Source organism: Rana temporaria, chromosome 10 (assembly GCF_905171775.1).
Source record: "Rana temporaria chromosome 10, aRanTem1.1, whole genome shotgun sequence".
Taxonomy (NCBI): Eukaryota; Metazoa; Chordata; class Amphibia; order Anura; family Ranidae; genus Rana; species Rana temporaria.
This window is the reverse complement of record NC_053498.1, coordinates 11,731,632-11,758,805: the sequence shown is the minus strand read 5'-3', so window position 1 is coordinate 11,758,805 and position 27,174 is coordinate 11,731,632. Positions and strand designations below refer to the sequence as shown.

Here is a 27,174-nt window from a genome sequence, read left to right as displayed (position 1 = left end):
CCTTCCTTCAGCCACGACAGCTTATCTGACACTCCAACCATCCAACAGACATCAGACACGATCCATCCCATTTCCCAGAAAGACGAGACAAGCTCCGTTCTCTGAGTCAAAATGTATGAACGAACTTTAATGGTACACTCTCAGCTTTTTATGCAGTTACAGGCATGTTACAGGGACAATGAAACTCTCCACCCACACATCACACAATTGGGGGGCTTCAATACACCTTCTCTTAGACAATGACATTCAGTTGAGTTAATTATTAGTCATTATCCAGACAGCCTGTCTCCGCAACAATAAGTGATTCACCTGCATAATACACATTTCTATGTCGGACATTTTGGCACCGATCTGACATAATTACTACAGTTGACAAGTACGTTCCACACATAAAACAGTATTAGCATACATAATGAGAGGTCTTAGGAGCCAGGCTGAATTAACACCTAAAAGCTAGACATCTGACCTTTACAAACTGAATTAGCATCTCACAATGGAATGTCTAGGAGCAGCCCCAATAAACACCTCAAAAGCATGTGTCCTCACATTGAATGAAAACACTCCACTGACCTGGTGGGGTCAGAATAACCACTTGTAATATCTCAAGATATCCTGCCATATGAATTATCAGTTATCAGTCACCCTATGCCCAAAAGGGGCACAGGGTGACCCTAGACCCAAGAGTCATTAGTGACGCTGGCACAGGAGTACCCCCCATCCTTCAAAAGTCTCTGGGTGTCACGGGTCATTCCGTTACACTGACCCTACTAGTAACATTTCTGTGGTCAGGACAGAAAGTGAGGCGTAATGTCTCTGGTCAAGAGAATAAGTGTGCTAACGTCTCTCTAGTCAGGCAATTAGGTGGGGTGAAATTTCTCTGGTCATAACAGGAAGTGGGGGAAATATCCCTGGTTAGAAGAGGAAGTGAGGTTAAATCTCTCTGGTTGGGAGAGGAAGTGAGATGAAATCTCCGTGGTTAGGAGAGGTGAAATCTCTCTGGGCAGAAGACTAATGCAGCGAACACACGATCGGAACATTCCGACAACAAAACCGTGGATTTTTTTCAGGCGTACGATGTTCGCTCAAACTTGTGTTGCATACACAAATGTTGTCGGAAATTGCGACCGTCAAGAACGTGGTGATGTACAACACTATGACAAGCCGAGAAAAATGATTCCCGAGCATGCGTCAAATTGATTTTGAGCATGCTTAGAATTTTTGTGCGTCGGAATTTCACACAGACGATCGGAATTTCCGACAAGAACTTTTGTTGTCGGAAAAAATTGAGAACCAGCTCTCAAACATTTGTTGTCGGAAATTCCGACAGCAAATGTCCGATGGAGCCTACACACGGTCGGATTTTCCAACAACAAGCTCAAATCAAACATTTGTTGTCGTAAATTCCGATCATGTGTATGTGGCATTAGGCTAGGTTCACACATGTCCAGTGCAAATTTCCCCACCATTTTCACTGTGAATCTCCTAAGCAGCTGTTCAGTGGCGATTTTTAGATGCAGTTCAAATGCAATTTTTAGGGATCTGGCGGCCACCAGCATCTTTAACATTAGCTGGTTGTTCAGGAGCGGGCCGGGAAGCTGGCCGCTGTATCCTTATCAATGGATGACTCATTGCCGGCGATCTGCCAATATGGTTCCGGCTATCCAGATGGTTCCTGTAAGGACTGCGCAGGGCAATCCTTGCCGACGGAAATCTCCGAACCTCGGCCGGCATCCAGGGCAACGTGGAATTTGAGGAAAGTGGCCAGTCGGCCTCATGTCCTCGCTTCGCTCGGACGGCTGGCTCCGCTCGCTCGGCCTCCTGGCTCTTTTTTTAACATCCTCCAATCCATGGGGATATTAAGGAATGAGCCTGGATGCCGGCCGAGGTTCGGAGATTTCCGTTGGCAATGATTGCGCCTGCGCAGTCCTTACAGGAACCATCTGGATAGGGGAACCATACTGACAAGTCAACGGCAATACAAATTGTGGAAAAAATGGCATGGTGAGTCTCCCCCCCTCTATACCAGGCCCTTCCGGGTCTAGTAAGGATGTTAGGGGGAACCACACACCAAAACATAAAAAAAAAACGGTGTGGGATCCCCCCCCCCCAAATCCATACCAGACCCTTATCAGAGCATGCAGCGCACCACCCCAAAGCATCTTGTCCCCATGTTGACGGAGGGGAAAGGGTCTCTTCCCCATAACCCTGTGCAGTGGTTGTGAGGGGGTCTGAGGGGAAGGGGGTTTATCGGAATCTGGAAGCCCCCTTTAACCCTTTAACATTTCAATGCCCTGTAGTCATTTACAAGCAGTAATGTCGAGTATAGTCTTGCATTATATTTAAAGCCCCATTATTTTTGGCTGATGCTATTTGGGGTTCTACTGTTTGATGATAGTAATCAGTACATCCAAGTATTGAACTTGAATGCCTCAATCACTAAATGAACTGTGTTTTTCCCTCTGGCAGGAACCTCGTATGTCTTTCGTGGCTGTGCCACAAGAAGTACCTGTTATCTTGGCCGACTGCTTGACAGCCTAAGTGGATCAGAATTTGATTTTAAGTTTATCTGTTCCATTGGAGGTACAAATGTATATTGCTTTTAGGAATCTTTTTTTTTTTTTTTACAGGAAATGCATGCAATCTACTATGAACATGGTAAGGTGCTCTACAGATATGGGGCTCCCAGCTTACCTACCTGCGATTTTTAGGGTCGGGAGAAACACACTTTGGGCTCAATTCACAAAGCTAACACACCAAGCCAAGTATCCTTATTGTGAAAAATGTGATAGATACATTGGGGTTGATTTATTAAAGGCAAATAGACTGTGCACAGTTGCTCCAGAGATTAGTAAAAGAGCAGAAGCTCTGCTGACTTCCATCAGCCAATTATGTGCAAGCAAAAAAATTTTTCTCCTTGCATGTGATTGGGTATTCTTTGCAAAGTGAAACTTTTACCTGATTTACTAAGCTCTGGAGCAACTGCACTTGCAGAGCACAAGCACACGTTGCAAAGTGCACAGTCTGTTGTCCTTTAGTAACCAACCCCTGTATGTTTAGCTGTTATCCATCGAGATTTACAAAATATCCACAAGGCTTAAAATTAAGATTGTTGTTCAAGTTTTGTGAAATGAGGCCATTTTGTTCCCCCTTACATTGGTGATTCAGCAGTCATTCTCCCCTTCCCAGTGATAACTTAGCATCTCAGCTCCTATTACTTCTCTTCCCAGCTTAGCACAGTGGTCTCCAAACTGCGGCCCTGGGGCCAGATGCGGCCCTTTGCTTGCTTTTTACCGGCACTTGGGGTGCTATTTGATTCACTGTCACCGATGAAGGGCACAATTCCTCCCAATGACACTAATGATGGGGTTCACTTCCTCCCATTGACACCAACGATGGGGCCCGATTCCTACCAACGTCACCAACAATGGGGCCCAATGAAACCAATGTTAGGGCACAATGCCTTTCCAATGACACCAATGATCTGGCTTGATTCCTACCAACGACAACAATGGGGCACAATTCCTCCCAATGACACCAATGATGGGGTTCAATTCCTCCCAATGACACCAATGATGGGATACAATTTCTGCAAACGACACCAACAATGGGCACAATTCCTCGCAGTAACACCAACAATGGGGCCCAATGACACCAATGTTAGGGCAGAATGCCTCCAAATGACACCAATCATGGGGCTCAATCCCTCCCAATGACACCAATGATGGAGCAGGATTCCTACCAACGACACCAACAATGGGGAACAGTGAAACCAATGTTGGGGCACGCTTCCTCTTAATGATATTGGGGACTGTTAACTCTCACTGACATTGGGACATTTTGTACTCCCAATGGCCACAGTCTGGCCCCCCTAAAGTCTAAAGAACAGTGAACCGGCCCTTTATTTAGAAAGTTTGGAGAGACCCCTGGCTTAGCAGCTCAGCTCCCCAAATTCTTCCCAATGATGGCTTAGCAGTTCACCTCCCCATACTTCTCTTTCCAGTGATGACTTAGCAGCTCAACTCCCCCAATTCCTTTACGTAGCGATGGCTTAGCAGCTCAGTTCCCCATAATCCACTTCGTAGCAAAGGCTTAGCAGCTCAGCTTCCCATAATCCTCTTCCCAATGATGACTTAGCAGCTTAGCTCCCCATACTCCTCTTCCAAGTGATGACTTAGCAGCTCAGCTCCAGATACTCGTTTTCCCAGTGATGACTTGGCAGCTTAGCTCCCCCTACTCCTCTTCGTAGCGATTGCTTAGCAGCTCAGTTCCCCATAATCCACTTCTTAGCAAAGGCTTAGCAGCTCAGCATCCCATAATGCTCTTCCCAATGATGGCTTAGCAGCTCAGTTCCCCATACTCCTTTTTCCAGTGATGACTTAGCAGCTCAGCTCCCCATACTTGTTTTACCAGTGAGTGATGACTTAGCAGCTCAGCTCCCCATACTTGTTTTACCAGTGAGCAGGGTTCAAGTCCTGCGGGAACGCGTGGGAACGGAGTTCCTGCACTTTTTTCACAGCAGGAACTCAGTTCCCTTTGCAGGACTAGAGCAGCCGAGAGCAACCGAGCCGCCCGATCCAATCCTTCACTAAGCGGCGATGCCCAGCTCGAGTCACTGTCAGGGGCAGGCGAACCTTAGTAATCCTTTATGTTACTGGCCGCTTCCTATATATGGATTCATCAGGTAGTGTGCGGGTAGTCCGTCACTTCCTCGATGCCGCAATGTCTCCTGGGAGCTTTTGTCATTGTTCCCAGGAGACATTGCGGAGGTCTGCCGCGAGTTATCGTGGGATTTAGAAAAAACATGCGGTTTAGTAATTATGCATATGAGCGTATCATTTGATTTTTATTGGTGGGGGAGTGGATCTTGGGTGGGAGTTCCCACACTTTTTTCCCCAGGACTTGACCCCTGCCAGTGAGTGATGACTTAGCAGCTCAGCTCCCCCTGCTCCTCTTCGTAGCGATGGCTTAGCAGCTCAGTTCCCCATAATCCACTTCGTAGCAAAGGCTTAGCAGCTAAGATTCCCATAATGCTCTTCCCAATGATGGCTTAGCAGCTCAGTTCCCCATACTCCTCTTTCCAGTGATGACTTAGCAGCTCAGCTCCCCCTGCTCCTCTTCGTAGTGATGGCTTAGCAGCTCAGTTCCCCATAATCCACTCTGTAGCAAAAGCTTAGTAGCTCAGCATCCCATACTCCTCTTCCCAGTGATGGCTTAGCAGCTCAACACCCAATACAGATACCTAGTAGCTCAGCTCCCCCTACTCCACTTTCCAGCTATAATTTAGCAGTTCAGCTTCCCCTACTTCTCTTCCTAGCAATGACTTAAAAGCTTTGCCCAAATCCCCTTTCCAACAGTGACTTAGCAGTCTTCCAGCCTTCTAATATTCAATATAAACATATAGCAGAAGCTCTGAGAACGAGGACAGTGGTAAGGTGCTAAAGAGAAGGACTTTAGCCCTTCTGCTTTATTTTTTGAAGACACATTTCTCCACAGTGCTGGCAGAGGTCAGTGGAGGCTTGTTTTTAAACTCATTTACTACTTGTTAGGAATATGTAAATACTTGAAAGTCCACAGCCTTCCATAGGTTGACTTTACCGTAACTATTGTTTGACTGATTGTGGATCAGATGATGGTGTGGGAAGCATCGGATGTTTTTTACACTTTAATGAATAGGATGCATTAAGGTGAAAGAGCGAAAAGCTTTACAACCCCTTTAAGCTCTTGTTGGGAGCTTATAAACTGGCCACCAATGCCAGCATTATGTTACAGCAAGGCCAATCTCCATCTCCTCCTCATCGTCATAAACCAATTTTTTGGGATTGACCCTGTTGTTGGCCAAGGGCTGCATGCAGCTTCCAAGGTCCTAGAACTGTGGTTCTCAACCCCCGCCCTCAGGACCCACTAACAGGCCAGATTTTAAGTATTACCTTGGGGAAATGCATTCTAGAATACTGCAATCACTGAGCAGCAAATGATATCACCTGTGATATATTTCAGTTATCTTGCAAACCTGGCCTGTTAGTGGGTCCTGAGGACAGGAGTTGAGAACCACTGTGACCTAGAATGTTTCTTGGCTTTGTGGACTGTTATGGTTGCATCATCTCTAGAGTCCTCCCCTGGTCTTAAACATAAGCCAAAGTTTGCAACATATTGTACTGACTTCTCTCCTCTGTTTCTATTCATTTTTAGGTTATAATTTGTCATGCATAGAATGTATGAACACTACGGACTCAAACTGCATGGGTAAAAGTTCCACTTGCTCTCCCGGCTACGTGTGTGCAACCTCATATACAGAATCCACTGTCAGTAAGTTACATTTAAAGGCATTCTTCCTTTTAGAATGAAAGTGGACCTCCGCTGCACTAATTCCAGTATTTTTAACCACAGTGAGCGATTCGGCTCCTGATAAAAGTGGTCCCGGCAGTGGATTAGCCACGGGATCACTTTTATAGGCAGTAGGAGAGGTGCCCCTCTCGCCGCTTCCTGGTCATTTCCCCGCTTACCAGAGCCGTTGGTAAAGGAGAAAAGATCCGATCCCCTGTTGCAATGGACAGGAAGTTGAGTGAGGGCGAGATGGCCCCCACTCGACTCTATGCCCTTGGAGGACTGGAGCGACGTTCCAACGTCACTTCCGCCCAATGGCCTTTAAGGGCATTTTTTGGAGACCTGAGGTCTTTTTGATCCCGGATCTCACAATAAGGAGGACCTGTCATACTTATTTCTATTACAAGGGATGTTTACATTCCTTCTATTATGAAAAAAAGTGATCAAATATTTTTTTTTTAAAGGGTCAGTGTACAGCGCCCACATATGTAAACAGTGTTCAAACCAGTGTTCAAACCACACATGAGGTATCGCCGCGAATGTTAGAGAGAGAGCACTAATTCTAGCACTAGACCTCCTCTGAAACTCTAAACAGGTTACCTGTAAACAGGTTACCTGTAAAAAAATGTAAGCGTCGTCTATGGAGACCGCAGTTTGTTGCGATTTCACGAGTGTGTGTAATTTTAAAGCGTTACATGTTGGGTATCTTTTTACTCAGCATAACATCATCTTTCAATTTGTACAAACAAATTGGGCTAACTTTACTGTTTCCCTTTTTTTTTATTCAAAAAGGTGTATTGTAAGACCACTGCGCAAATACGGTGTGACATAAAGTATTTAAAGTAGATAAAATGGGGGGAGGTTTTGGGACTTTAAATGAGATGCGTTTTTAGCAGTATGCGATTAAATATATATATATGGAATATAAAAAATGTTTCCATAATAGCCAGGCTCAAAGTTACCAACCAAAAAAGCACTAAACCAAATTAATCTGTCTAGCTGTACGCATTAAAAACAGAGGTTTAGTTGCATGTATTTGCAAATACCTGTGTAAGCTGCAGGCCAACGACAAGGCACTCCGTGTACTGCAGTCCTAACTGTGTCTCCTAAAAATGAGCACAGGAGTGCTAATCAATAGATAGGGGGCAAGTGATCACCTAAACCCGTCCCTACCTATAGTTGGTCTGGCAAAAAAGAGCACTGGAAAAACAAAAGAAATGCAGGAGTGGAACCAAGCATGCCTACCAAACCAAAATACCACCAAACTAAAGGCGGACCACTTCAAACTGGGTCAGCTAGTCAGAAAATGACAATGCATAATTGACTGTCGGTGGTAGATCTGTGGAGGCACTTTATTCCACTCCTGAAACGCATCTCCATCCCTGGATAGTGTTAAAAAAAAAAGGGGGGGGATAGGGTTGGGACTTTAGATGAGGCATATGATGGAAACTACCACAGGCCTCCATCCCTAGATGGATAAAAGGGGGGGAGGGTTTGGGACTAAAAATGATCACCATTTTATCTTCTAGGGTCTCTGCTAAATATATATATATATATATATATATATATATATATATATATATATATATATATATATATATATATATATATATATATATATAATATATTTGGGGGTTCTATGTAATTTTCTATAAAAAAAAAATACTGATTTTAACTTGTAAGCAGCAAATGTCAGCAATAGGCCACAATGGTCCTTAAGTGGCTAAGTAAACTGATGTAATCATGTCATGGTGGGTGGACAAATGCAATGGGCAAGCAAAGGTTTTGATTTTGTGTGCATGTTTTATGTGAGACAAGGAACTCAGGTTACTTTGCAAAAGGCTTTATTCAAAAAAAAAAATTGTGGCTTTATATATAATTAGGAATGAACACATACAGTGATGCTGTATAGTGGGGAGGCAGGAGGAGCAACATGTTTTCCACCAGTATATTTTATTTTATTTCTGTACACTAATAACAGGTGGATCAAAGTCAACAAGATACATCCGATCGTGTGCGCCTCAAAACCAATGTGACATAGCTGGAAGCGCTAGCTCTTTTAATGACAACATCAAGACATCCACTTCATGTTGTGCTTTTGACAACTGTTCTTCATCCATTCTGTCAGGTAAGAACCCTCCCTCAACTCATCGAGGCGATTATAATTACTAAATCAGTGCACAGAAGTCAAGAATCGCCATAACAGAAAACTAGCCCCATAAAGCCATGGTTTGAGGAGTTTGGTGTAAAGCAGTGGTTCTCAACCTGGGGGTTGGGACCCCCTCAGAGGTCAAATAATGATTTTCCAGGGGTCACCGAATCCTGGGCTGTTCCTAAAGCCCGTGCTGCTCTCCCAGCCTTTTTGCCACCTTTCAGCAGGGCTGTTCCTGGAGCCTGTGGCCGCCCAGTAGGGCTGTTCCTGGAGCCAGCGGTCGCCCACTCAACCACTTTGCAGCCGCCCATTCAGTTCATGACATGGCTGGGGGGACAGAGACTAGAGGCCAGCTGACTGGTGAGGAATGTGAAGTGGGAGGGGCTGGAGGAGACCCCATTTACTGATTTCGGCATAGGTGTCACTGCTACGAGACACCACAAAGTCAGAGAGACAGTGAAGCCGGAGACACAGTGAGTAACACTACCTGTAATTATAGTTGCCATTAAAAGTCAACACTACTGTTCTCAGATCAGCAGTTGACCTTTATCAAGAGCACCTGAGTTGGCTGATCAGAGCTCCCCCCAGCGTTGCCACTCATCCCAACTCCCCGCCAACACTACCACTCATCTAATCCTACCCCCCCACCAAGGAGTAAGAGAAGGAATAAAAATAGAGAATACATGGAAAGGAGAGGAAAAGAGGGGGGGGGGGGGGGAAAAGAAAAAGGAAGAGAAAGAATAAGAGAAAGAACAAGAAAGACGGCTAGAGAGAGGGATGGGGGAAAAAACAAGAAATTAGGATAGAGAGAGATAAAAGGGAAAGAAAGGAGAACAAACCACTACCACTCATCTAATCCTACCCCCCCACCAAGGAGTAAGAGAAGGAATAAAAATAGAGAATGCATGGAAAGGAGAGGAAAAGAGGGGGAGGAACAAATAAAAAGGAAGAGAAAGAATAAGAGAAAGAACAAGAAAGACGGCTAGAGAGATGGATGGGGAAAAAATAGTGATGGCGAACCTTGGCACCCCAGATGTTTTGGAACTACATATACCATGATGCTCAACTACAGTGCAGAGTTCATGAGCATCATGGGAAATGTAGTTCCAAAACATCTGGGGTGCCAAGGTTCACCATCACCGTCCTAAAATATACCATAAGGGGTTTTAATGTTGTACGCGTGGAAGGGACTCAGAGCGCTAAATGTCCGTGGGTTGGGGATGCAAATCACTTGTCTTGCCTTGGGTGCTGGCAACCCACGCTACGAAAATAATTTTACTGTTAGGAGTCCCCACAACTTGGGAAATGTTATCAAGGGGTCACGACACTTGAAAGGTTGCGAACCACTGGTGTAGAGGAATTCAAGTGGCCTGCACCAAGCCCTGACCTCATCCCTATTGAATACCTTTGGATGAATTGGAATGCCCAATGTGGGCTAGGTCTTCAAGCTTTTGGCCATATAGTATATCATGTGGCACATTGCAGAGTACAAAAAACTGTTTATATCATTTAGGCTGGAAGGAAAAAGTGCCTACCACTTAGCCACCATGCAATCATGTACGTGTCCTTAGGCTTTGGTTGAGTTGACATCATTGCTGCACAACAACTTGTGAAAGATAAGCTAAGCTTTTATGTTCATTTTTTTTTTTTCAGTATCATCAACTGGCCTTCAGCCCAACGGTGTGACCTGTTCAGCATGCCAGAATCCTTCCTCCAGTTGGTGTTACAATCAGCAAACTATGCAATGCACAGGAGAGGAAAATGTGTGCGCTCTCTATACTACAAATATAGCTGGTATGCCATAGTTACTTCAACCCCCAATTTCGACATGTCCAAATAACCACTTAAGGACCCGCTCACGTACATACACGTTGGCACTTTAAAGATGGATATCTCGGTAACGGCAGCAGCTGCTACCACAACCGAGATATCCATCTTTCCTGTGAGCAGTCCTGTTAACGATAACGGTGATCTCCGCCGCACAAAGTCGAGGACATCATATGACGTCCTCGGGAGGCAACTGGTTAAAGACGGTGGGGGGATGTAGAGTCTTGTTGTGAAATATCATGTGAAAATGAAATGCCACAGTTCCACATGTTTTAGTCCCAAACCACCTCGGCCATACAGTGGATATATGATTTACCTTACCGGATAATCAGGATCTCCAGATTATAAGAGATCACTAGCGCAGGATACACCAAATGCGAATCACACCAGGGTACGGTAACAACCTCCACACCCACCAAGTCCTCCTGTCAGGTCACCTGTGGCCAGGCGACAAGTGCACCCCGTTGGGGTCCGGGATGCACCACAGGGTGGTGAACCCTATAGCCGATTGCTGCAAGCAGGAACGAAGTGTGAACCCAAGATCACCCAGGGCATGGAGTCTAAGACCCAGTTTTGTATTCACCAGGGCCCCTGATGGTGGGGATGGTCTTGGCCACAACTGGATCCAGGTCGCGTCCCCGAGATTCCCTAGGTCACGTTCCGCAGGGAGAGAGGGGAAGCAGCCAGCAGGACAAACGGTGGTGATGGGTAGGCCGAGGTCAGGGTAACAGGCAGACAAGGATAACCGTGGGACAGGAAAATGGTCAGGGGCACAGGCAGACAAGGATAACCGTGGGACAGGCAAATGGTCAGGGGCACAGGCAAACAGCAGAAGTCAGGAACAAGCCGAAAACGGTACACGGAAAGATGATCGTAGCACACTGGAAACAGGAACTAGCAAACTACACTGTTGAACAGCACTGCAGACCTGTAGAGCAACAGTTAATAAAGACTTCCTGGGCTGGCCTGGGTGGGGCCATACAGGAAGAGGAAGTGATAAAAAGGGAACCAGAACAGAGTCAGGCCTCTACTGAACAGATGGAAACACAGGTAAGCTGCCAGGCTATTGCATATCCATGACAGCTATTGCATATCCATGACACCTCCACTGGATGTCAGGAAAGCGCAATTCTCCACAGTAAGATTTAGAGGAAAATACAAAGGACCATAGTGTAATATTGCTTAAAAACCCAATTTATTTCATGCAGATATACTCACAAGCTTATTAGGGTAACAAAAGCTCAAAAATACCACGCAGCAGTACACCTGCCTGTGTGATGATGTCATAGGCTGCTAGCTTCCTCTCTACGTGTTTCGTCTATGCAAAGGACATCCTCAGGCGACATAAAGATTTTTCTGGTTAGAGATTTTGTGCACTCTGTTTATTATTATATACAGTGCACACTAATCGCAAAATCATTGGTGGAAAAACATCTAAGAACCAGTGATGGTGTTACCCTTTCTTGGCAACCCTTCTTTGCTTTTTGAGCACACGTTGGGGAAAAGTAAACTTTAATGTGTTTTCACTATTCAAACACTGTTGGTGGCATTATTGTAACTCTTATCTGAACACGTTCCTTTAATATCTCTAATGTTTTACTGTTCTAGTTCAAATTTCAGATTTTTATGGAAAGTATTTATATAAATTTCTTTGTACAGGAAAAGTGTCAGCAGTTCGAGGGTGTGCACGACAAAGCATCTGCAGCAATCAAGAATACAGTGTCAATGGAATGATGGTGGTTTACCAGCCAAACTGCTACTGTGGAGGTAATTAAAGTATATCTACTTCAAGCGGAGTTCCACCCAAAAGTGGAACTTCCGCTTAAACCACTCATTGGCATGTAATTTTTTTGGGGGGGGGGAGGGGTGGGGGTCTTCAGTAGGAGTGGGACTTCCTGTCCCACTTCCTCCTTCCGCCCAGGGACCGCTTAGGCCAGGGCTCGACAAATCCCGGTCGCCATGGCGACTAGAAATAGCATCCTGGCGACTTGGCTTGGAAGGTGGGCAAAACATTTTTTTTTTTTTTTGTGAAGTCCCCAGCTCTTCCTTGTGTGAGCTGGCGCCATCTGGTGGTGGCCGTTGGTATTACAAGTTAAGCATTACAAGTTAAACAGCAATTCTAATGTAATTTTTCACTATTTTCACTGCCATCTTCTTCCCTCTAATTAGAACCCCCAAACATTATATATATTTTTTATCCTAACTCCCTAGAGAATAAAATGGCGATCGTTGCAATACTTTCTGTTACTCCCTATTTGCGCAGCGGTCTTACAATGCACTTTTTTGGGAAAAAAATACCCTTGTTTTATATAAAAAATAAGACAACAGTAAAGTTATCCCCATTTTTTTTAATATTATGAAAGATAATGTTACGCCGAGTAAATTCATACCCAACATGTCATGCTTCAAAATTACGTTCGCTCGTGGAATGCCGACAAACTTTTACCCTTTAAAATTTTCATAGGCGACGTTTAAAAAAATCTACAGGTTGCATGTTTTGAGTTATGGAGGAGGTCTATGGCTATAATTATTGCTCTCGCTCTACTAATCGCGGCGATACCTCACATGTGTGGTTTGAACACCGTTTACATATGCGGGCGCTGCTCACGTATGTGTTCGCTTCTGCGCGCAAGCTCGTCGGGACGGGGCACGTTTTCAGGCTCCTAACTTTTTTAGTGGGCTCCTAGATTCCAAGCAAATTTGTCAACCCCTGGCTTAGGCGATACGTCATATCGCCTTTTGGCGGCCCCTCCCTGTAGGTGATCACCTGGGACACTTAACAGGTCCCAGGCGATCGCCTGTCCATTCAGGGAACGCTGCGTTGTTCGCGCATTCGCAGTGAGTGCCCCGGCCGTGAAGCCAAAAGCTGTCATGGCCAAAGTGCCCACAGTTACAATGGAGGCGCCGGCGGAGAAGTGAGGGGAGACGAGCGAAGCTCCGGGCAGCGTGTCGCTGGACCGTGGAACGGGTTATGCCGCGTACACACGATCGGTCCATCCGATGAGAACGGTCTGATGGACCGTTTTCATCGGTTAACTGATGAAGCTGACTGATGGTCAGTTGTGCCTACACACCATCGGTTAAAAAAAAACGATCGTGTCAGAACGCGGTGACGTAAAACACAACGACGTACTGAAAAAAAACGAAGTTCAATGCTTCCAAGCATGTCGACTTGATTCTGAGCATGCATGGATTTTTGACCGATGGACTTCCACACACACACGATCGTTTTGTCCGATGAAACTGGTCCATCGGTCTGTTCATCAGACAAACCGATCGTGTGTACAGGGCTTTACTGTTATTTTTTTTCCAAAATGTTAATATGTTGTTATTTGTACTTCAGGCAATGCCAGCAGCACCTATTGCCCAGGAACAAATGTAAGCTGCCCTAGTGGCTCCATATGTAGCACTGTCCATGCCCTAACAACGATGGGTAAGTTGGAGAACCACTTGAAGTCTTTACTATATCCATGGAAGATCCACTATAATAATTAATATTACTTGGTTCTGACATTCTACACAGGTGATGCCAGCTATGAAAGATATACCGACACGTGTTCACCTATATACCAGTGTGGCATCGCTGGTAGTGCAACCTTCCTCAAAGGCACAATGAAGCTGGTGACCCTCTGTTCCACCAACAACTGCAACCTACCTAATGCTGAATGTGAGTGATCACCTAGAGATATTGTCATACATGATACACCTAGAGATATTGTCATACTGTACATGATACACCTAGAGATATTGTCATACATGATACCCCTAGAGATATTGTCATACATGGTACACCTAGAGATATTGTCATACATGGTACCCCTAGAGGTATTGTCATACATGGTACACCTAGAGATATTATCATACATGGTACCCCTAGAGGTATTGTCATACATGGTACACCTAGAGATATTATCATACATGGTACCCCTAGAGATATTGTCATACATGATACCCCTAGAGATATTGTCATACATGATACCCCTAGAGATATTGTCATACATGATACCCCTAGAGATATTGTCATACATGGTACACCTAGAGATATTGTCATACATGGTACCCCTAGAGATATTGTCATACATGATACACCTAGAGATATTATCATACATGATACACCTAGAGATGTTATCATACATGATACAAAAGAGGAAAAACGGAGGGCGCACCGACCTAGTGTGATACTGTTTGGTGGATTTTATTAAATCAATAAAAACAAATCATAATACTCACAAAAGGAGTGTTAAAAACAGGCCTTGAATCACAATGCAGCAAAGAACCAACACCATCGGCATAGCACGATATTGTTTCGATCCGTGACCGTGGCTAGGGCTGACGCGTTTCAGGGGAGAACCCCTTTCCTCAGAGCTAAAAGGTCTGCAGTGCTTGATACATGCATGATACACCTAGAGATATTGTCATACATGATACCCCTAGAGATATTGTTATACATGGTACACCTAGAGATATTGTCATACATGGTACACCTAGAGATTTTGTCATACATGATACCCCTAGAGATATTGTCATACATGATACACCTAGAGATATTATCATACATGATACACCTAGAGATGTTGTCATACATGATACCCCTAGAGATATTGTCATACATGATACACCTAGAGATATTGTCATACATGATACACCTAGAGATATTGTCATACATGGTACCCCTAGAGATATTGTCATACATGGTACCCCTAGAGATATTGTCATACATGGTACCCCTAGAGATATTGTCATACATGGTACCCCTAGAGATATTGTCATACATGATACCCCTAGAGATATTGTCATACATGATACACCTAGAGATATTGTCATACATGATACACCTAGAGATATTGTCATACATGGTACCCCTAGAGATATTGTCATACATGGTACCCCTAGAGATATTGTCATACATGATACCCCTAGAGATATTGTCATACATGATACCCCTAGAGATATTGTCATACATGGTACCCCTAGAGATATTGTCATACATGATACACCTAGAGATATTGTCATACATGATACACCTAGAGATATTGTCATACATGATACACCTAGAGATATTGTCATACATGAAACCCCTAGAGATATTGTCATACATGATACACCTAGAGATATTGTCATACATGATATACCTAGAGATATTGTCATACATGATACCCCTAGATATTGTCATACATGATACACCTAGAGATATTGTCATACATGATACACCTAGAGATTTTGTCATACATGATACCCCTAGAGATATTGTCATACATGATACACCTAGAGATATTGTCATACATGATACCCCTAGAGATATTGTCATACATGATACACCTAGAGATATTGTCATACATGATACACCTAGAGATATTGTCATACATGATACACCTAGAGATATTGTCATACATGATACCCCTAGAGATATTGTCATACATGGTACACCTAGAGATATTATCATACATGATACCCCTAGAGATATTGTCATACATGGTACACCAAGAGATATTATCATACATGGTTCACCTAGAGATATTATCATACATGATACCCCTAGAGATATTGTCATACATGATACCCCTAGAGATATTGTCATACATGATACCCCTAGATATATTGCAATACATGATACACCTAGAGATATTGTCATACATGGTACGCCTAGAGATATTGTCATACATGGTACCCCTAGAGATATTGTCATACATGATACCCCTAGAGATATTGTCATACATGGTACCCCTAGAGATATTGTCATACATGATACACCTAGAGATATTGTCATACATGATACACCTAGAGATATTGTCATACATGATACCCCTAGAGATATTGTCATACATGATACCCCTAGAGATATTGTCATACATGATACCCCTAGAGATATTGTCATACATGGTACACCTAGAGATATTGTCATACATGATACCCCTAGAGATATTGTCATACATGATACACCTAGAGATGTTGTCATATATGGTATTCCAAGCCACCTGACGAGTCGCGTGCCATTCTATTCAATAGAACCGTTCTAATAGGAGCGACGCAAGTCGCTCCGACTTAGAAAAAGGTTCTTGTACGACTTTGGGGGTGTACAGAAGTCATTTTGCAAGTCGCCTCTGAAGTCGTCTTCAGGACGCCTTGCCGAGTCGCCCCCGAAGTCGTGCCGCCCCAGTGTGAACCAGCTCTTAATCAAACAAAGAAGTTGTCTATGTAAAGGTTCATAATTTGTCGAATACTTACTGTAAGCATTTGTAGTACTTGATTTTTAGGTGCTTTTTGGCGACAGAGTCTCTTTAATTGACCTTCATTAATTTTTATGTTTTTTTTTTTTCCCCCCTAAAGTTTCAGCAGACAATTCAACCCAAAATGGAATGAAGTGTCAAAACTGCATGGCGCAAGACACCGACTGCCTCACTACAGAGAGAGTGCAATGTACAGGGAACGAGGACTCGTGTTTCCTCCAGACTTCAGGTCTAACAGGTAGAGAAAATGAAACCCTATGGGGGCTGATTTCTAAAGTCAGAAATGTGACATTCACCAAACATTCACCACAGGTGAATCCATCACTATGATTTAAAACTCATGGGCAGATTCATAAAGAGTTACCAGTAGATACGCCGACGTAACTCGGAATCTGCGCCGTCGTAAGTTAAAGTGTATGCTCAAACTGAGATACACTTAAACCTATCTAAGGGTGCAATATTTATGCCGGCCGCTAGGTGACGCCGATTCACGAACGTACGTGCGCCCGGCGCAGTAAAGATATGCCGTTTCCGTAAGAGTTACGCCGCGTAAAGATAAAGCTGTCCCCTAGCTGGCCTAGTCAATGTTAAGTATGGCCGTCGTTCCCGCGTAAAAATTTGAAATTTTTACGTTGTTTGCGTAAGTCGTCCGTGAATGGGGCTGGACGTCATTTACGTTCACGTCAAAACCAATACGTCCTTGCGGCGTACTTTGGAGCAATGCACACTGGGATATGTACACGGACGGCGCATGCATCGTTCGTAAAAAACGTCAATCACTTTGGATCACCACCCATTTACATAAAACACGCCCCCCTCATCCTCATTTGAATTAGGCGCGCTTACGCCAGCCCCATTTACGCTACGCCGCCGTAACTTAGGAGGCAAGTGCTTTGTGAATACAGCACTTGCCTCTCTGATTTACGGCGGCGTAGCGTAAATACGATACGTCGCCGTAACAATGCGCCCGGCTACCTGAATCTAGCCCACAATGTTTTACTGATTTAACGAAGGCCTTTTTGTGACTTTCCCAACAGAAACGACATCTGCGAAGACCGCCATTAGAGGCTGCAGCACCAGAAACATCTGCGAACTTGGCGCCCAGACTTACAACGCACTCGGGATCGCATCCAACGTGAAATACGTTTGCTCCAGCGGGAGAAAACATTTCCCTACAAGTTTCTTCACTATGTTTGTCTTGTGCGCTTCAACCCTGAAGTATTTGTTTTAGAGCCTTTGTGTTATTGCCAAAAAAGATGCTCAGAACTCGAGAAAACCAAGGGCCCTCTTGTATCTGGACCCCCAACCGAGAATATGGACACCGAAAATGTGCTTCCTAACAGATGACAAGGATTTCAAAAACTTTTTATCTCTTGGGGACCTCAAAATCTCACACACGGGACGCCGGTTTGGGATTATGAAAAAAAGTGAAACATTTATTTATTTGTGAACATTATCTTACGGTTCAACTTGCGCTTGTAAAAAAAAAAACAACGATGGCGGTTCTTGCTGCAGAAGCGTTGGCACAGTGTGGGGCTGCTGATTTTGACATGGGGGGGGTATCAAGTCCGCGGGACCCACGGTCGGACTCACGGAGCTCACGGCGGGCACGCGTGTGCCCTAGTGTTGCCACCTTTTCTTTAAGCCAAACCCGAACACTTTGGCTGAATCCCGGACAGGTGGCAACCCTAGTGAGCCCACAGTGCCGCATCTTAAAGAGGACTTACCTGTACACCCATTTGCCCAGCCATGCCATTGTATCGACGTATATCGTCGTGTGCTCGTCGGCAAGCGGCTAAAGAACATCTGGCAGTATTCTGCACTCTAGAGTGCCAATCCCAGACCACTGGCAGTATGCACATTTTTACTTTTTGAAAAGTTGCCACCAAGGAGTGCCCCTGGGTTGAGCAGTCTTGCATTGAATTGTTTCCTATGAAGCACACAATCTACGTAGAGTTTGTATGTTATTCCAGGTTTACTTGTTTTCTTATTTTGGCCCCATCATGTGAATGTGAATGACCACCCTAGGGCAGTGTCCTCTTAATAGCATCATGGGCCCCTGGGCAAAGTAATTCGCTGGGGCGCCAATGAGTCTGCATCAGGACCCCCTTACATCATGTTTCCCTATCACTGTAATCATATACATCAGATGTCCCCATACATCAGGTTCCCCCATCACAGTTTTCTTCCTCTCTCTCATGTGCTGAGACTGAGGTGAGTTCTCAGTCTCAGTGCCTGCTCTCTTCCACCCCCTACAGGAGGAAGGAGAAAGCTGAATCCTCTCTCAAGCAGAAGCCAGCCATGTGCCCCCTCTGACAGGAGTGACATTACAGCTACTCCTGTCAAAGAGTACACAGCACCCGCACCTTTTCCATGCCCTGATCATGTGCCCCCCATGCACCTGGGGCCCCTGGACAGTGCCCAAGTGTGCCCATGCATTAAGACAGCCCTGCCCTAGGGGCATTAGAGTGTACAGGATGCTCCTTTGAGGGTAGGGACTGATAAGAATTGTTACATTTTCCTTAAAGAAATGTTTTCCATGTTATCTAAATGAGTAATAATGGAAATGATAAGCTTATCTATTGTATGTTGCCATTTATTGTCTATTGACCCATCACAGTGTAAAGTCCTTTTCCATTACAGTAGATACGGAGAATAATTGTAAATGACAGTGTTAAAAAAAAGTTATCCTGCCAGTGACCCTTTTGGGGAGATTTTTCCTCACTTCCTGTCGTTGTGCAACCATGAGAAGAATCTAGGGGAAGCGGTTGTCATCTGAGCATAAAAGCGCAGGCAACAAAAAAAAAAAACTTTTCCAAAAGTTATAAAAGAGCTTTACCTAAATATATGGGTTGAAGGGGTAGCAGAGGCACATTTGCCACCCCCATGACTAAACTTTTTGGGTAAAGTTATTTCACTATTAAATATACTGTGGGCCAGATTCACAAAGCACTTACTCCGACGTATCTAGAGATGCGCGGCGTAATTCAAAAAAGCGCCGCGTGTATCCTTGCGCCGTATCCTCAAAACGAAATACGCCTGAAAAACAGATTTTTCCGTCCGACGTAACACGATTACACCGGCGCATCTTGAAGCGCAAAATACACTAGACACACCATTAATTTGCTGGTTAAATATGCAAATGAAGGAGATACAGCGATCCACAAAAGTACGCTTGTGCGGCGTAGGCTACGCCCTGTGCGCATCTGCTAGTTTCACGGCGGAAAGTTACACCTTATAAAAGCTGCCCTAACTTTACACCAGCCGTGTAAATGTCAGCTAAAGCAACACCGTTAGGGAAGAGCTGAGCACACACACTTGCAGGACAACAATCTGTATGCCAACATGCCAGGGGCATCCATGCTCATAGCTATACTAGTGACTTTAGTAACCAAGAGTACCCCCTCTTCTGAGGGAACAGCAGCCAGGAGACGCCTCGCAGAATGCATCTTTGCACAGTAAACACACACATTATTCATGGCACAATGAGAATGCATGCATGCACACCCACTGTGGTCCCTAGCACAGACACATCACATCCTCATCGAATTGGATTAGACCCAAGTACCCCCCATGGTACTAGGGAGCAGCAACGCCCCGTCAAGGCTCCAATTATGTCACTGTGCATTCATACACCATTCACATGGACCTGGGATCACTTCTCCCTGGTCCTGGGGATCCCTACTCCACCAAAACTGAGGGTGACACCCTTTTTGACCAGGAATGTCACCCCCACATTCATACATCATTCACACACATAAACCAAATCATAATCACAGTAGAATAAAAAATAAAAAAAAGTACATCCTACATTAATGGCGGCGGCGTGAGCTACGCCTGGGCCGGCCACGGCCAACCAGGGGAGACTCATGGGGGGGAGCAGGGGAAGGAGGAGCCTCCCCTGGTGACTGTCCTCCTGCTGGCCTGCCCTCCAAGGCCACGGCTATCCTGATCAGGCCCACAGTGAGGGCAGCCATATTGGCCTGGACAGCCTGGGTATTTGTGTTGACAGCCTGGGTCAGGGTACTTACCTCCAGGGCCACGCCTGCTGTGGCGTTCTGCAGGTCACAAATGCAAGTTATGACCGCCAACGAGTTTGTGCTCAATTCACTGACCGAGTCCTTAATTGAGCCCAGGCTGTCCTCCATTTGGGCAAAAAGTCCGGGTGACCTGACCCAGATGTTGGGTCTGCCGGGCCTGGTCCCTCCGCAGATTGGCCGGCATAAACTTGGCCACCCCCCTGGTCTTCTGGGTGGCCTTCCTGCCTGCAGCTGAGGCTTGTGGCCTGGGAGGAGGGGAGAGAGAGACCCTTGGGGCGGGAGCCCTGTTGGGGGAGGAGTGGGAGGGGCTACCCCTGATGGAGGCCTGGCTGCTGCCAGCCTCAGGGGGAGCCACATCCAAATTCAAAAGGATTTCCCTGGCAAGGTCCATCCGATCATCCACAACCAACCCCCCTCATCCTCCTCCCCCTCACTCTCCTCATGATGTGAGGTGTGGCCACTCCCCTCCCCTGAGGTCTCCTGCCCTTCTTGGGGCTCTTCTGCAGCCTGTTGTCCGGGGGATGGTGCAGACTGGCCTGATGGCCCAGCAACCTCCTGGCCATCTGTGGATGACACAAAACATACACAGGTTGGAGGATCCACACTCTTGGCACGTATTCCCTTCCCCCACCCACACATGCTACTCACCAGATAGAAATAAAAACTTACCTGTCCTGACGGCCTCCTCGGAGTCAAAGCCAGGCAGGCCCACCACTTGTTGGCTGTGGAAGCACCGGGGCACTGCCCACTCCTCCTCAGTCAGCCTGATGGGGCAAGGTGGCCCCCCTCCAGTGCCCCTGGCATGCGCTGTAATCTTGGCCACCTTATCACAGACCAGGCTTCTGAGATCATTGATCTTCTTAGCGATGCCACTGGGGGTCCTCGTCTCCCCCCCCCCCGCGTTGATCTGATCCGTAATCTCCTGGAGGATCGCCTTCTTCCTGGCCAGGGGGGCATCCCGGCTCTCAGGGCCATGTAAAAAACGCCCATATCGGGTGATGGCCCTAGCGAGGATTTGCTTCTCCCTAACAGAGAAGTTCAGCTTTCTCCTCTTGTGTGCCATAACACCCAACACTCAGCACCAAACTGACAGCTAATACAGACTCCAAAAACCACACAGAAAAAACAGACACAAAAAACACTCAGAACAAATAAACACCTAATACAAACTCCTCTAACACTATCCAATAACTCTTACCTACTACTCTCCTACACAAACCAACACACAGCCACAGACAACAGAGCAAAAGCACCTTGCTTCAGGAAAGGGAACACAGGGATGTACTTTTGCAAAGGAAGGGCGTTTGTCTGGGGCTATTTATACACAGGGCGTATCTCACTAAGTCTGCTTGGCCTATTTCCTATCTCACTGATTGCGCCGGGCCGAGTTCTGAGCATGCCCAGTGAGGTGCAGATTCGTGCGCGCATGCGCAGTACGGCCAGCCCTTCATTTGCATGGGGTCACGGCTCATTTCAATGGAGCACGCCCACTTCCTTCCCACTTTCAATTACCCTGCCTTACGCCTCGGAATTTACGTTACGCTGGCGCACATTTGGGCGCAAATACTCTGTGGATACGGCACTTATGCCACAAAATTCAGCAGCCGTAACTTAAATGACACGTGTTACGACAAACTAAATATGCGCAGCTCTACGTGAATCTGGGCCTGTATTACTAAGTCCAACCTGAATACTTTTTTTTTTTAACAAGAAAACCCCAAACACTTTAGCGACACACAGCAATTTTTTTTTTTTATAGTATAAACTATACATATATTTTGCCATTCAATAACATTTCTAATCATATGAAGTTAACCACTTGCTGGCACAATAGGGTTACTAAGATTGAGGAGATGGAAAGGATCATCCATCAAGCAAAGGACATGGCCGAGAAATTTAAATACACATGGGGGTGCTGGACACAATACAGGGAATCCCTGTCCACGGGTGCTCCGCTTACACCTCCTGACACCCTAAACCAACATACCCCAGCTGTTAATACCTGAACGCTGGATAAAACGACAACCTTTTCTTCCCTGCTTCAACCCCCCCCCCCCCCCCCTCCCCCAGCTTTCTTTCTCATTGGCTGTGAACTTAAGTCAGAGTTTAAACTTCAGTGGGTGCCACCAGGGGAACATACTCTTAGTGGAAGTAGACCTACATGGGTAGTCCACCCCTACATGCGTTGAGATAGTTTTCAGTCTACATTCCATATCGCATTTCTACCACCCCGGCCTGGCTGACTCTTACCCTTGTTTCAATTGTGGGGACCCTACGAGCCTAAGGACCATGTCAACCCTCACCCACTATGTTAGTGCCACGGTTACCCTCCCGTCCACAGATTAGTTCCCTTTAGGGGTGGACGGTAGAGGGTTTGGCTGGCGATGGTCCATTTCGCAATTCTTTTAGAGACAGGGTCCCCGACCCCCTACACCTCTTCGGATTGACCTTTGCTCCCTTGTTCGGGGTTTCATGAGTGGGTCAGTCCCTCTCCCCTTCGGAGGATCCCCAATATATATATGAAATGGTTATCTTTACATTTTGCAATACTGGAATAGATGCCTTGTTGCTGTTTGCTTACTTCTGTATACGCATTGTGAAATTATCAGCCTTGTGAAATGCACTGTACATGTTAATGTTTCTGATTATCTCTATATTTTCAATAAAACATTTTGGAAAAAAAAAAAGTTAACCACTTGCTTACTGGGCACTTAAACCCCTCTCCTGCCCAGACCATTTTTCAGCTTTCAGTGCTGTCGCACTTTGAATGACAATTGCGCGGTCGTACAACGATGTACCCAAATGACATTTTTATCATTTTTTTCCAACAAATAGAGATTTCTTTTGTTGGTATTTGATCACCTCTGCGGTTTTTCTTTTTTTTGTTAATTTTTTTTTAAAAAAAGACAGATTAAAAACATTTTTTTTTTTTTTAGATTTTGTTTTAAAATTTTGCAAGCGGTTAATTTTTCAGTCATGTACGCTGATGAGGCTGCACTCATGGGCACTGATGGGCACCAATGGGCTGCATTGATGGGCACTGATAAGGCGGCACTGGTGGGCACTGATAGGTGAATCTGAAGGCAGATTTTGTGGGACAACAGACATTTCCAGGTGAGTAAAAAATATATATATATATATATATATTTTTTTTAGGTCTAATGTGCACTATAATGGAATTTTTTTTTTGATGGAAACTCCGCTTTAACCACTTCACCCCCGGACCATATTACTGGTCAATGACCGGGCCACTTTTTGCGATTCGGCACTGCGTCGCTTTAACTGACAATTGCGCGGTCGTGCGACGTGGCTCCCAAACAAAATTGGCGTCCTTTTTCCCCCACAAATAGAGCTTTCTTTTGGTGGTATTTGATCACCTCTGCGGTTTTTATTTTTTGCGCTATAAACAAAAATAGAGCGACAATTTTGAAAAAAATGCTATATTTTTTACTTTTTGCCATAATAAATATCCCCCAAAAATATATAAAAAAAAAAAAAATTCCTCAGTTTAGGCCGATACGTATTCTTCTACATATTTTTGGTAAAAAAAAAAAATGTTTATTGATTGGTTCAGCGATGTGAACTTGTGAAGAAAACTGCTGCCAAGAAAGGTGATCAAGTGAAATCCAATGTTCTGGTAATTAAAATGGTTCTTCACACCGCACACGTGAATTAAGACTGCTTGCTTACCAAAGGGAGAGACTGTTTTGCATCAGTCTCATGGAGCATAGGGAAGTCAGGTCTCCCTGGAACCAATCCGTGTAATGATCAGTAGACACTCAGCAATGGGTCCGGGATAATATATAAACGATAGAGAAGAAAGGACTCACATAGCGTATTATGTATGTCGAAAACAGGGGTTTAATAAGTAATGCACTTACAATTGGTTGATGGGAATCAAGCATATAATGTACTGAAGAGCCGTAGTCTCTCCACTCCGATGCCTCTCGCTACTCGGACGAAAAACACCGCCGACGTACAGGACGGAACGCGATGACGTCACGGCACCCTACGATCGTTTCGTCTTGACAGGACTTCAACGGCGGATCCCCCGACGGATTGGTTCCAGGGAGACCTGACTTCCCTATGCTCCATGAGACTGATGCAAAACAGTCTCTCCCTTTGGTAAGCAGGCAGTCTTAATTCACGTGTGCGGTGTGAAGAACCATTTTAATTACCAGAAAATTGGATTTCACTTGATCACCTTTCTTGGCAGCAGTTTTCTTCACAAGTTTAATGATGGACTTTTCTCATTTAACCCTTCATCACTGAGTGGCTTTCTGGAGAATTTTTCTTTCACATCACACTGAACTTTTTCTTTTTTTCTTGCTCTCTTTATTTATTTAGGAAGAGCCTGTATTTATATTTATATATATTCTCATGTACTATATATTATTTATCATTCACTAGCTCTGCATTTCCTTTTGTTTTTCCTATGTTTTATTGAGTTGTTGTACATAACTTTTTAGTGCTAGCAGCTTACAGTTTATTTATTTTTCCACTATCATTAATTAAATATTTCACGCTAGCGCAACGTCAGCCTTCTGTTTTTTTTTGTTTTTCTTTTATAATAGTTTGCGCAATATTATCCCACATTCCCACATGTACATGTAGTGAGCAAGTATACTACTCATGGATCAATAGACATCAAGCCTTTGTAATGTAGGCTATTACTTATTAATTACATTTCCTGGAAAACTTCTCAGGTTACATGTTCATTGTAAGACTCCCACATTGTTTTTCCACCGGCTTGCCAAAGTCCAAGTGATAATGGGTGCACCTTTCCTATTTACAAACTGCGAGAGGAAAAAAAATGGATTCCGCTCAGCTGTAAAGTACGATTGTAAAGATTCCCAATGGAATGAACTCATGATCTCAGATTGTACCGCAGGATAGGGAATCCTCTCACTACAAACACTTAGGCCAGCCTGGGATAGACCAATAACACGTGGAAAGGAGCAAGCCTGGCCAAATTTGCTTTACCGGAGTTGATTACTTCGCTATATTGTACATAATCGCGGTCAGGCAGCGCGTCATTGGCCACCCCGCGACCCCCCGTCACGGGAGCCAGCACCAAGCTCTGTCGATCCGTTCGTCGCCCGAAATACAATCCTATGGATGCGCTGCATCTCGTAAGGATGGCGAGCGCGAGAAGCACAGCCTCACAGTGGCGATATCCAGCACCATCCCATCGCGCTAGATATATAAAATTGGCGGCACCTACTGTATACATTCATAAAAAAGGCAACAGAAATGTGTACCATCTCCTCAAAAATGTCTATTGCTATTTGGAATTTTTTTTCCTCTTTTATCTAAAGGACCTCAAAAAACAACAAAGTACACAAAAAAAGGCCAAAATCTATGGGCTAGATTCAGCATACATTTACGGCGGCGTATCTCCAGATACGCCACCGTAATTTCAAATCTGCGTCGGCGTATCATTACGCCGATTCTCCAAGGCCGATACGTCTAAAAAATAGGCTTCCTCCGCCGACGTAACTTGAATGCGGCGGCGTATAATTGTGTGCAATATTACGTTGGCCGCTAGGGGAGCTTCCGTTGTTTTTGGCGTAGAATATGCAAATTACCTGCCTTTACACACACATGAACTTTAATGGCATCCCACATAAGGCGCGTCACGAGTTTCCGAAAGAAGCCGAACTGCGAGTCGGCTCTATAAGGTGCCTGCGCACCGTCGTTCGGCTTCTTTCGGAAACTGGTGACGCGCCTTATGCGCCGGGGGGAAGTTTTTGTCATCACGTCAATCACTTAGCCTTTGCATAGAAACGCCCACTCCCGCAGGATCCACTACCCGGAAGCCGGGGGGGGGGGGGGGAATAGCTATACGACGGTATGTACAGCAAAAAAATAAAAATAAATCAGCATACTGTCAATGTTGGAAGTGAGCACAATGTAATGTTAGAAAAATGTTTTTAGGGTGAACCTCCGCTTTAAGGTCCTGAAATAGACTGGGGGGACTCCACCCACCCCTTTTTATGAATCAGCCGCATAGATACGACAAGAGATACGACGATGTATCAGGAGATACGCCGTCGTATCTCTTCTCTGAATCTGGCCCAGAGTGTTTTTTTGTTTTGTTTTTTTATGCAGAAAATGCAAATGAGGCTACCCTGTAACGAGATCCTGAAATGGGATAAAAGGACTCAATCTTTAATATCCATTTATTGGGTGCAAACACAACCAAAAGGTATGTGCGCACAGCCACAGCACTTATTACAAGGGAGAACCTCTTGGTTCTTCTAGGAGTCAGGAGGGAGACCATACATGTGGTGATGTAGTTGGGGCTACCCTGTAGCTGTCACAGGGGTCTCAAACTGGAAACCTTCCAGCTGTTGCGGAACTACAAGTCCCATCATGCCTCTGCCTATGGGAGTCATGCTTGTAACTGTCAGCTTTGCAATGCCTCATGGGAATTGTAGTTCTGCAAAAACTGGAGGGCCACCAGTTTGAGACCCACTGCTGTAGCAGAACCCCAAAACGTGACAAAAGAAAAGGCCCAGATTCACAAAGCACTTACGCCGACGTATAACAAGTTACGCAGACGTAAGTGCAAATGTGCGCCGTCGTATCTGTGCGCCAGACC

The 27,174-nt window shown here is 45.0% G+C and overlaps 1 protein-coding gene across 1 annotated transcript in view; it reads left to right on the top strand.

Moving 5' to 3' along the window:
• Positions 1-19,108, top strand: part of LOC120916321 (G surface protein, allelic form 168-like) — a 92,679-nt gene extending 73,571 nt beyond the window's left edge. The window contains exons 33-41 of the mRNA XM_040327226.1: positions 2,467-2,580; positions 6,190-6,306; positions 8,306-8,452; positions 10,130-10,270; positions 11,963-12,070; positions 13,647-13,736; positions 13,827-13,970; positions 16,631-16,768; positions 17,568-19,108. Coding sequence (XP_040183160.1) covers positions 2,467-2,580; positions 6,190-6,306; positions 8,306-8,452; positions 10,130-10,270; positions 11,963-12,070; positions 13,647-13,736; positions 13,827-13,970; positions 16,631-16,768; positions 17,568-17,761 — 1,193 coding nt within the window. The 3' untranslated portion in view covers positions 17,762-19,108. The remainder of the gene's footprint in view (positions 1-2,466; positions 2,581-6,189; positions 6,307-8,305; positions 8,453-10,129; positions 10,271-11,962; positions 12,071-13,646; positions 13,737-13,826; positions 13,971-16,630; positions 16,769-17,567) is intronic.
• Positions 19,109-27,174: the final 8,066 nt, after the last annotated feature.